Source organism: Phragmites australis, chromosome 16, assembly GCF_958298935.1.
Source record: "Phragmites australis chromosome 16, lpPhrAust1.1, whole genome shotgun sequence".
NCBI lineage: Eukaryota > Viridiplantae > Streptophyta > Magnoliopsida > Poales > Poaceae > Phragmites > Phragmites australis.
This window is the reverse complement of record NC_084936.1, coordinates 18,852,007-18,864,502: the sequence shown is the minus strand read 5'-3', so window position 1 is coordinate 18,864,502 and position 12,496 is coordinate 18,852,007. Positions and strand designations below refer to the sequence as shown.

General features: G+C 38.9%; 1 protein-coding gene across 2 annotated transcripts; it reads right to left on the bottom strand.

The window, feature by feature from the left end:
* Positions 1 to 682: 682 nt before the first annotated feature.
* LOC133895736 (heavy metal-associated isoprenylated plant protein 23-like) lies at positions 683 to 2,245 on the bottom strand. 2 transcript variants are annotated; one of them, XM_062336236.1, is made up of 3 exons: positions 2,049 to 2,245; positions 1,824 to 1,989; positions 683 to 1,161 (listed from the first exon to the last, which is right to left on the bottom strand). In XM_062336236.1, exons 2-3 carry the CDS (start codon positions 1,969 to 1,971, stop codon positions 875 to 877), a joined length of 435 nt encoding a protein of 144 aa, XP_062192220.1. In that variant the 5' UTR covers positions 1,972 to 1,989; positions 2,049 to 2,245; the 3' UTR covers positions 683 to 874. The 2 variants fall into 2 exon arrangements, with proteins under 2 accessions (XP_062192220.1, XP_062192219.1); XM_062336235.1 differs by having other exon boundaries at positions 1,824 to 2,235.
* Positions 2,246 to 12,496: the final 10,251 nt, after the last annotated feature.

The following is a 12,496-nucleotide window of genomic DNA, read 5'->3' as shown; positions in this document are numbered from 1 at the left end:
GGGCCGAAAAGAGAGGAAAATGAATTTAGCCTGGGGAAAATTTGAAGATTTGGATTGTTTGATCATTTTCTGGTAAATAAGAAATTAAATTTTTGAACTGGATTTATTGTGGGCTTAAAATATCCCATTACTTCCTCTAGCTCTTTCAAAAGGCATTAGAGCGTAGACTGATTCAGATTTGCACTTGGATTTTAATTTAACCATATTTTGGAGAACTTCTAATTGCCTTAGAAATTGATTTGGACATATTTCCAAAATCTGAAGCTTAAATTTGATGCCTATTTAGAGTATTTTGCTGAGTAAAACACTTTTTGATTTGATTTATTGAAAATTTTAAAAAGTTCAAATTTTAATGAATTTTATTAAATAGCTAAAATTTAGAGTGTTACAGGCGAGTGGCCGGTGTGCGCCGGTGAGCTCGTTTGGGCATCAATCGGTCACAGCCGGGGAGTGGCTCAATCACTCGACGGTGGAAATCAATAGAGATGGCTGGGGAATCAGGAGTGGTAGGCGAGAAACAACTGGTGGTAATGGGATCTGTTTCACCTCTGAGTCAAGCATTAATGACTTTTAACTTGGCACGTAGTACGTAGTTGTTACAGTGCAGCCCAACCAAACACAAAACAATGGAATGGATTTACACTGTAATCAAATCCCAGCCCAAAACCGAGGAACCAAACAGTACCTGATTTCGATGGATATATCAACGTAAGTGCGGGTTCTCTCCCCCCGAATTGCTCGAAAAAACTTCAATGAAACGATTGTGCCATGCTCCTGTTTACTAGCTAGCTAGTTCGTTCATTCAAACCAATATCTGCTCTGACGCACGGAAACGCGTACACAGCGCAATCAAATCGAGAGCTAGATCGATGGATCACATGAGCGAGCAGGCGTTGGGGTTGTCGTCGCTGAAGAGCGTGGCGAGGCTCTCCTCCTGGCCGCCGGCGGGCGCGATGAGGGAGTCCACCCTGCGCACGTGCCCCGGCGGCGCCCTCTTGTCATAGGACGGCGGCGCCACGTAGGGGTTGGTGTAGGGTACGTAGGGCCACAGCTCGGTTCGCTTCCCCGTGGACTGGGCACGCCTCAGCACCCGCTGCGGCTCCACGAACCCCTGCACCGTCACCTTCTGCTGCTTCCGGTTGATGTCCACCGACTCCACCCCTGCAAAGTATCAAATGCATTTATTATATTCCGGCCCAAAACCGAATCCATGGCAAAACAAAAAATATACTCCAGTTAATTAGAGCCTTTTGACTTTTATAGTATTTTGCAACAATTTAATACCAAACAATTTAACAGTTCTTATTGAAACAATATATATATATATATATATATATAGTATTTTGCAACAATTTAATACCAAACAATTTAACAGTTCTTATTGAAACAATATATATATATATATATATATATATATATATATATATATATATATATTATGCTCTAAATGAGGGGCAGGTCGAGAGTATAAGGATCTTATACTAGTGTCTATTGACACAAATGCCATCTTGCACCATCCACATAAATTTCATGCCCATGAAAATATTGCACAGTATCCTTACTAATTCACACACAGAGTGACCTTAATGAGCTTATCATGACCCCAATAACTTCATTCTTGGATCCAACCTTGCTCTAAATTAACATAGCCTCGTAATTACGCTTATTTGTACATTTCGTGATGATTTTGTGCACACCGTCACCAAATACATTATGTGACCCCAATTCTGTGGCAACCGCATGATGCAAAAAATATGTCACTATTAAGTTCTATGACGAAATTTCAGCATACTATGTAGTCAAGTAGCACATATATAGCGTACCTTTCATGGTGGCAAGGGTGTTCCTGACCTTGAGCTCACAGCCGTCGCAGTCCATCCTCACCTTCAGCTCCACCGTGTGGAACTGCTTCCTCTTCCTGCTCCGCCTCTCTCTGCCGGCTCCGGCCAGCTCCGACACTGCGCCTCCCATGGCCTCCTCAACTGACAGCTGCCGCCACAGTTAATAAGACTGGTACAAACTAGTTAGAAGAATCACTTGGACCAAACCTGTAATACTGCCTTGCTAATTGAGTTTGCCAAGGGTCAGGATTTATATCTAACCATACATACTTAGTTCGCTGGAACTTGTAATACTGCCTTGCTAATTGAGTTTGCCAAGGGTCAGGATTTATATCTAACCATGCATACATGCCTATGACAGCTAGCTAGGTTGTTGACAAGACGGTAGCTTTCCCAAGATGCCTTATTCTTCATGCATACCTTGCTTTGCTGATACAGTGCAGTGCGCTCAGCTTTGGCTCAAGCCAGACAAAATTGTTCTAATATGCAATGGACTTCTGAAAGGAGAGATTATTAATCCAGCTCCCAAATAAAGGCATAAATGACCGGCCATTTTAAAAGCAAACTACTCTATCATATATATATATATTCCGATTCCCACGTGATAATCTTGCCAAAGGCATCCATCTACGTGTACCTACTTCGTTGCTTACATATTCAGTAAGGTAATCGACGATTGCTTCTATTTTCTTATATTGTGCATTTGAAATTTTCTTATTGATATTTCTGGTCTATGTAAATTCTTATTGATATGTCTCATCCTGGTTCAAGACCAGTCTTATATAAACAGCTTCCCAAGTGTGAACGAGTAGCTTGCACTCTTTTTTTCTCATCGTTTGAAGACCTGAATGCCTAAAGCTTCTATGTGAATTGATTATTGCACGTGAGATCATGTGATAAAAATTAGTTTAAATGATGAAATTAGCATAGCAAAGTGATTTAGTATAATGATATTAGGATACACTACTACAGAAATAGACTTATACGCCGGTCCATCATTTCCGGTTCGTATCATAGACTGGCACTAAAAGGCTATTCGACAGTAAAAATTCACTATCACTGTCAGCTCATGGCTAGAGCAGGCAGTGATAGTGAATGACATCTTATTTTAAAAATTTCATAACATTTTCATACGAAGTCGGATGGGGACAAACTTTATATCAAAACTATAGTTCTCGACGAAATCTACAACTTTGTAGTTAAAATCTTTTTCATTTGATGTTATTTAGATATCCAAATAAACTTTGTAGTTTAGACAGAAGATATCAAAAGGATTGCATATGCTAATGGTACCACTAGTACTTCTGTGCTGGAATAGTAAGGACGTATCGCGCGAGCTTAGAGGTTCCGAGTTCGAGTGCCATGAACCACATGTGCGTGTATTTTGTGCGAAAAATCATGTGACCTGTGACTTGCGACAACGCGGGCGTGGGGGTTCCTTGGGTGCAAAATATATATATATTTTTCAATTTTTTCAACCCCAAAAAGATCGATTCGGCGCCCGACTATCACTACCGGCTGAAGCCTTCAACCGGCAGTGATAGCCCCTTCACTGCCGGTCCGAGGACTAGTCATGGACTATCACTGCCTGTTGCCTACTGCCGGTTCCAAAATCAGCAGTGAAATCCCTTTATGGTCCAGTAGTGAAGGGTTTTTTTTAGTAGTGATAATGTTCATGAGTTGCAAAGATATGCTTACACGCTGGTGTTAGCATAGAGATGATTTTTCTTAGTAGTGATAATGTTCATGTGAGTAGTGTTGCGTGAACTGATCTTGAGTCTAGTTAGGAACACTACGTAAAAAAACCAGCAAAGGAGACACCATATTAGTGACGGCTGCTCAACATGCGTCACTAATATCCTATTAGTGACGGGTCCAATAAGGATGCGTCACTAATGTCTCTTCTGATAGGGACCAAATATAAACTCGTCACTGGAGTGGTCATTACTAATGGGTAACAACTTGACCCATCACTGATGATAATAGTGACGGATCAAGTTGTGATCCGTCACTACTTACTAGGTCATCAGTGACGAGTCATCCTAGACCAGTCATCAGTGATGGGTCAAGTTGTGACCCGTGACTAATGATAAAGTCATCAGTGACGGGTCGTCGTAGGCCAGTCATTAGTGACGGGTCAAGTTGTGACCTGTCACAAATGATAAGGTCATCAGTGACGGATCATCTTAGGCCAATCATTAATGACGGGTAACAACTTGATCTATCATCCACTCATTAGTTACGGGTCGTCCTATGCTAGTCATTAGTGACGGTCAACTTGTAATCTGTCACTAATGACCAACTCCAGTCACTAATGACGGTATTTGCAAATATTTTTTATTTTTATTTTATTTTTTCTCTTATTTTCTTCACCTCAGCAGCACTAGAGTAGGAACCATTGTACAAATCTGCTCAAGTTTGATGTAAGATGTGGCGGCTATGGACACAAACGCGCGTTCCGAAACGGTGCACAAACTTTTGGGGGCGAAAACTCAACCTTCTAAGTCGTTTTTGGCCTCAAAAAATGCTCCGAACATGACAGAGTAAGGGAGAAATGGATGTAACTTTTTTGTAGATGTTCGTAGAGTCAAAAAACATTGAAATCAGAGTCCGTATGCAAAAGTTATGACCGAATGCACTCTGAGTTACCTATCAAATTATAACCCTCGACAAAATTTGGCAAAATTAGTCATTAGTGACGGGTCATGGTTATGACACGTCACTAATGACCTTGGACAAAATAGGTTAAAAGGATAAAATATCTGGTTTCTATCACAACTACGTGATAGCAAAGGTGGTAAGGTGGCTACACATGCGAGGAGGAGGTCTTGGGTTCAATTCTCATGGAACGCAAACTTGAAAACAATGTGAAAAAAGCATGGCTTATGACGTATATGGGATGGGCCTACGCTGGGATGGCTCGGTGAAAATATGTTTTTTTTGACTTTTTTGTGTCCAAAAAATACGAAAAATATTTATCAGTCATTAGTGACAGGTCAAGATTACAACCCGTCACTAATGTTCAGTCAATAGTGACGGGTCACGGCTATGACCCATCACTAATGACTGAACATTACTGATATGTCAATGTTATGACTCGTCACTAAGGACCTCATTAGTGACGGATCGTCACCCGTCACTAATGATAGATCATTAGTGACGCGATAAGAGTGACGGGTACAGGACCCGTCACTAATGCGGGTTATCACCCGTCACTAATGACTTTTTTTCACTTAGTGGAAGGACTTGTGCTCGTACTCGTTTGTTGTTTGATTCATGTGCAGGTGTTGCTTGAAGGTGAACGTTATCGATGATGGATCGACGAACTAAGTTCAGGGTGGAACTGAGGTTTGGGGACAAGATTCAAGAGGAATTGAGGTTGTGGTGATCTAGGATGTTATGCGGGATGCCAAGTTTAGAGAACAATGCATATGGAGATAAGGTTTCGTGATAGACGTATGAGATAATCTGATCGTGAGAGGACATGACTAATTTGTGTTCGAGTCAGAGCAGGCACGAGGGAGTCGTGTGGTGGCTAGGCTTGATACAAGAGTTAGTGTCAGAGACAGACTCTGAGTGGGTTACGTACATGCATGTATGCATGTGAGATGTTTCATGCATGATTACGTGAAAGTTGTTGGCTAATTAGCTTAATTAGCGGAAGTTGTTTGTCCTCTTATGATTAGAGGAGGATATAGACCAGGTTGAATACGACTTGTGTTGTAGTTCGATTTGGTCATGTTTGTGCGTGTGGTTATCCAATAAATAGAGAGTTATGTTGTATTGGGTAGAAAACACAGCAGAGGGAAAAATAGAGAAACCCTAGAGAGGTTTGTTTTGGGATTTCATGAAAATATTTGTTGGATGCTTTGTAGAGGCATCTTGTAAACTAATCTATGCAATGAAAATCAAGTTTCATAAGTTGATAAGTTGTTGATTCGGAATTTTCTCCATGTTCTATATTCTATGTGCATGGTTTTTGTTTTCGATTGGTTTCATGTTTTTAACGAGTTTCATCTTGGTTTAATCCATCTAAAACCTTGCTAGAATATTTAGTGTTTGATCTAAGAAAATTTTGAGTGGCTTTGATTTGATATCAAGTAGCTTTTGTTCGTTATCAACTAGGTTTCAATCTACTCGATTCTGTGTGGTATAGTCAACTAAACTAGGCACAATCCTTAATCCACATATCCGATTGACCTGATCCTTGTTGTATTAGTTTCGTATTTGAATCTAGTTTCTATTGACCAATTTTTAGGGCAATCGGAGTGCCGGATCTAACTCTATATCAATTTTAGTAGAGTATCTATAATCTGTTTCGAGTGGAATACCAAGTTTAAATCGTTTTTTGATTTTGGTGATTTAATCTTTGAATTTGATTTCTACAATTATTCACCTCCCTCTAATTTTTATATTAGAGTGTCGATCATAGAATTGGTATCAGCGCCTCCATCCTTTCTAATTGATCTTAATCAGTAATTAGAAACATAGCTTTAGATAGGTATTTCACATAACTTTGTGTTTTTGATGGAGTTGATTTTCACTTTTGGAAGACGAAGATAGAGACCTACATTCAAGCACGGGGATTTGTAATTTGAGAAAATGTCTACAAGCCATATGGTACTACAGAATAATAAAGTGATAGTACAAAACATGCTAATCATCAAGGCAAATAGCGAGGCAAGGAACTTGATCATCCAAGGTTTGGGAAGGAGTGACTTTGACCGAGTGATACATCTCAAATCAGCGTACAAGGTATAGAAAGCACTCTGTGATTACCATGAAGGTTCATCTACCATTAAAGAGGTATGTCAAGATTTGTATAAGAAATAATACATGAAATTTGAGATGAAACCCGGCGAGTCTTTTAATGATTTCTTTGCTCGATTTAATAAGATTCTTAGCAATCCGCGTGTTGTTAATGTTGCATATACTGATGCTGAAAATATACGACAATTGCTAATAGCTTTAGACATGTCGGTATGGGAGATGAAATTGACATCTATTAGAGAATGTACTATCATAATTACACTTACATTAGATTTTCTTTATTCTAAATTGAAAATTCATGAGCTAGTTGTCTTTGCTAGGAAGAATGCTAATAAATCAATTGCTTTGATCTCTCAACCCAGCATATCTCATATTGAATCTTCTTCATCAAGTTTTTATTTATCTTCTATACATTCAGCAACCGATGATCAGCTTGAGTTGATTCCTGAAGAAGATTTAGCACTGCTCTCTACTCATTTCCCTATACATTCAGCAACCGATGATCAGCTTGAGTTGATTCCTGAAGAAGATTTAGCACTGCTCTCTACTCATTTCTCTAAAGCATTGCAAAATGTGCGTATGAGAAAGAGAGGAAGTGGAGGTCCTCAAAGATCCTATGAGAATATGATGATCTCAACCATATTCGTTCCAATTGTCCTAAGCTTGCAGATAAAGTATCAAAGGAGGAGAAGGAGAAAAAATAAGTGTCCTTTCAACAACAAGAAGAAAAAGAGTTTTCTCAACCGTAAGGTTGTACATTGAGTTCTTTTGGTGGTTCAACAAGTTGACTTGAGTGACGTTGATTCGGAGAGCAGCCAGGATGACACAACATCCAAAAGCAAGACATTGCGTGATTGACTGGGTTGTGTCACATGGCAATCAACAAAGAAAGCTACACCGAGGATGAACTTGATAGCGACGGTAACGAGGTATTACCTACTTGTGATGATTTATCTAATGTTGTTATTCGTCTTGGTACACTCTTAGAGAAACATAACAAGAAAATTAAGAAACATGATGTTTTAATTGAATCGTTTAATTATAAAATCGCAAGACTTAAGACTCTAATTCCTGATGATGATGTTTGGAAGTCATGTGACTTAATTTATTCTGAGCTCACTTCTCACCAAAATAGTGTAGTTGAAAGAAAAAATAGAACTATGGTTAAGATGGCTAGGATCATGTTAGATGAATTTTCTACTCATAGAAAATTTTGGTCATCAAGTCAAACAAAAAAAGAAAGATACTTTTGTTCATCAAAGTAAGTATACACGAGACCTGCTACAATTTTTTGAGATGGAAAACAGCAAGCCAATCATGACACCCATTGGAGTGACAACGACACTGGATCCTGATCAAAAAGAGTATAGAAGTATGATTTGATCACTTTTATATCTCACCGCTTCAAGGCCGGATATACAATTTGTTGTATGTTTGTGTGCACGATTTCAAGCTTCCCCACGTGCTTCACATCGACAAGCTGTTAAACGGATACTCATGTATCTTCATGGCACTCAAGACTTTGGCATATGGCTTTCTTCTTGTTGTATTAGCTTAAGAGTGTTTTTCTTATGCTAATTTTGGATATTGTAGAATTGATAGAAAAAGTACATCTGATACATGCTATTTCTTAGGTAATTCTCTTGTTGCATGGTCATCTAGGAAATAGTCATTTGTTGCATAATCTACCGTTGAACCTGAATATGTAGCTGCTGCTAGTTGTTGTTCATGAACTCTTTGGGTAGTTGTTGCACTTAAAGATTATGAGGTTAATTTAGAGTGTTCCACTTATCTGTGATGACACTAGTACTAGAAGTAGTGTTAAAAATCCTGTGCAGCATTCTCGGACTAAACACATTGACATCAGATTTTATTTTCTTAGAGACAATGTGGAAAAAGGGAACATTGAACTTCTCCGTGTGAATACTGAACATCAATTGGCAGACATTTTCACAAAATCTTTGTATTCTTCTCATTTTGCTTTTCTTCAGGGACTACTTGGTGTTATTCATCCTATGGGATTGTTTTGAGGGGAGTTCTTATATCTTGGAGCTTGCTAGAGTTTAAAAATGAGAAAACAATGAAATATGATGAGCACTATATCTGATACATATGTAACTTTTGAAACCAATGCTTATGCTACATGGGAGTTTTTGCACTTTCATATCTATATCATTTCACTTTGATATGAACTTGTAAGTCGTGTATAATCATAATCATTGTCTTAAGCTTATGATTGTCTTTTTGACATAGGCTTGGCATGGTTAGATAGAGTAAGGCTGATTGTGCATATAACTCCTTGCAAAAGGATATGAGAAGTTTTTGACACAATTGGCATCTTGCGATAAGTCTTTTTAATCAAAACAATGACATACTTTTGATAGCATATAAATTGAGGATTTGAGTAGTTGAGATTGTGAGACCATGCTTTGCAAATAAATCATTAATTATACTTGATAAGTTGTGCTCACAATATATTTTTCATATGTAGACGAGTTAGTGTAGATATTCTTGATAGTGTGGCTTGGTCGAGTATCGGTTATATATGTGGCTGATCTATGATGCTCATTATGATAAAAACAGCAAAATGATTTGATTTTCTCTTTTGAATTTTTGATAAAATCATTGCCAAAGGGGGAGAGAGTTGCTCATTTCTCATTAGTTTTTTTTTTCTCAAAGGGGGAGAGAGTTTCTCATTTCTCATTAGTTTTCTTAAAGGGAGAAAGATTTTCTGTGTCAAAATTTTTTTATTTCACTTTGAGTTTGACATTGATCAAAACATGTATGTTAAGCGGTTGCCAATGTTCACATGAGGGTTGCTAATATTTTCATCAAGGGGGAGATTGTGAGATCATGTGATGAAAAATTGGTTTAAATAATGAAATTGGCAGACTAAAGGGATTTAGCATAATGACATTAGGATAATGTTCATGAGTTGCTAAGATGCTACTTAGATATGCTTATATGCTGGTGTGAGCGTATAAATGATGTAATATACGCGTGTGAGTAGTGTTGCGTGAACTGATCTTGAGTCAAGTTGGGAAGGACCTCAGTTCGAAGGCAAACGTGGTTGATGACAGATCGGCGAACTAAGTTCAGGGAGGAACTGAGGTTTGGCGAATAGGTTAAGGAGGAACTGAGGTTGTGGTGATCAAATATGTCATGCTTAACGTTCGAGCTGAGAGAACAATGCATATGGAGACAAGATTTGGCGATGGATGTAGGAGTGAATGTACTAGATATCGTCTAGAGAGGGGGATGAATAGGAATTTTCTGAAAATAAAACTTCACAGTGGATTAACAGAATCCAGATACTCCGGGTCAATCTGTAACTTTTGGGTTCTTGAAGTTCTAAGCTCAACCTGGATAATCCGACTGCAATACAAAATTGAAAACTAAGAACACTTACACAAGTCTAGTTGATTCTAAATGTTACCACAAGTTCCAAAGGTTACCTAGAGCCTTTTCCACCAAATATCTGCAGCCACAAACTCACAAACACATAGATCGGGGCAAATCGCCCAAAATACCCACTAGAACAAGTATGAACTCGAGAAAGCAAAGGAAATATCAATTTGTTTCTCAAAGTTCGGATCCAATGATCCTACATCTCTGTTGAGGTGCTCACAATGAGTCAGGTATCTTTCAACACTATTCCTCACCAAGCAACCACGAAGATCGAGTTTGGGCTTACTCAAGTGTTCTGCTTCCCTTGCGGAGGCGAGAATGACCTTCACAAACTTCGTGGGGCACTCAACAAGATTGGTGGCTCTCCGGGTGATGCCTAACTGTCTAGGACCTCCAAGCTCCAAGAGTAATGAACGCAAATTGACGACTTGATGATGAACTCAAGTGCTCAAAATTTGAATTTGGCTCACTTGCACTCAATCTCTTGCTCTCACACCTAACTCTCAAATCCTTGCAAGAATTAAAGCACTAGAGGAGTGAATGCTATTGAAGGGCTATGAATGCTTTTGTCTCAAGGTAGTTCGGCAACAAAAGAAAGGAGAGGGGTGAAGGGATATTTATACCATTCCCCCAAAAACTAGCCGTTACAGGCTTTTCGGTCTAAACCCAGATACTCTGGGTTCAACTCGGAACCTTCGAGTTGGCACTTGAATGCGTAACCTAGAACTCGTGGCTAGAACTCAACTCGAAGGGTCCGGATGAAACACCGGAACTTGGAACATTTGGGTCAACCCGGAATCTCTAGGTAAAATATTTAGACCTTAACCGAGCACCCTACTCGCAGCAAAATCCAGAGACTCTGGCAGCTTGGAACATCCAAGTCAACCCAGAGCATTCAGGTTGGCTTAAAAACCAAAACCAAGCACCCCTCTCGGAGCTAAACTCGGAAACTCCGGCAACCCTGAGTATCTAGGTCGGCCCGGAACATCTGGGTACAGACAAAGACTTGGAACTTCTTGGTGTTCGTGGGGTGATTTGTGTCTCTCATCTTTGGTCTAAATGGGTACTTTGAGCATTGAGACATCTTCAAGTCAATCTAAATGCATCCCTCTTTATAGTATGGCACACTTATACTCAAATTCAAAGATAAAATGAATTTTAATCTATTGAGTAACTACATGCTGCTTCTCTTTTCTTTTTGAGGGACGTCAACGCCTTCTAACATCTTCAATGGGACTAATACATGTTCATATTCTCGTTAAACTCATTAGTCCCTTAATCATTTGTTATCAATTATCCAAAACCCACTTAGGGGCCCAGATGTACTTTCAAGGAGGCGGTATGATCGTGAGAGAACATGAAGACTAATTCATTTTCAAGTCAGAGTAAGCACGAGGGAGTCGTGTGGTCGCTAGGCTTGAGACAAGAGTTAGTGTCAGAGACGGACACCAAGTGTGTTATGTACATGCATGTATGCATGTGACATGTTGCATGAATGATTATGTGAGAGTTATTGGCTAATTAGCTTAATTAGTATAAGTTGTTTGTCCTCTTATGACTAGAGGAGGATAGAGACCAGGTTGAATATGACTTGGAGGTGTAATTTGATTTGTTCACATTTGTGCGTGTGGCTATCCAATAAATAGAGAGGTCTAATGTATTAGGTAGAAAATGCAGTAGAGAGGAAAATTGAGAAACCCTAGAGAGGGTTGTTTTGGGATTCATGAAAATCTTTGTTAGTTACTTTGGAGAGGCATCTTTTAAACTCATCTATGCAATGAAAATCAAGTTTTGTAAATTGATGAGTTGTTGATTAAGAATTTTCAATGTGTTCTATATTTTGTGTACATGATTTTGGTTTTAGATTGGTTTTGTGTTTTTAACAAGTTTCATCTTGGTTTAATCAATCCAAAACCTTGCTAGAATATCTAGTGTTTGATCTAAGAAAATTTTGTGTGGCTTCGATTTGTTCTCGAGTAGCTTTTGTTCGTTATCGACTAAGTTTCGATCTACTTGACTACGTGTGGTATAGTCAACTTGGACTAGGAATAATTCTTAATCCACACTTCTGATTGATTTGATTCTTATTGGATTAGTTTCTTATTTGAATCTAGTTTGTACTTACAAATTTTGAGGGTAATCGGACCACCGGATCTTACTCGACATCAATTTTACTAGACTATGTACAATCCATTTTGAGTGTGTCGGTATAAAGAATGAAGGGGTCCCCTGTCATGAGGGCCCACACATGAGGATGTTAGTTGGCAGTTGATAATTTTAGGACCATGACCCCATCATGTGACCAGGCAAAGCTCGCACGACTAGTCCCACTACAAGAATATCGTTATTTTGTGACGAAATTCCTTGTGACGACAACAATTTTTGTCATGTATTGTACCATTTTATGATGGTGGAAACACCGCCATGATAATACTGGACTCATCGTAACTATATATGATGAAAACTTAAAAAGTGTC

Bases quoted from the DNA above. Each gene is read 5' to 3' on its own strand.
- LOC133895736 (XM_062336236.1), bottom strand. From the start codon at position 1,971: ATGGGAGGCGCAGTGTCGGAGCTGGCCGGAGCCGGCAGAGAGAGGCGG. The intron at 1,162-1,823 runs GTACGCTATATA...GATACTTTGCAG, and splicing joins CACCCTTGCCACCATGAAAG to GGGTGGAGTCGGTGGACATC.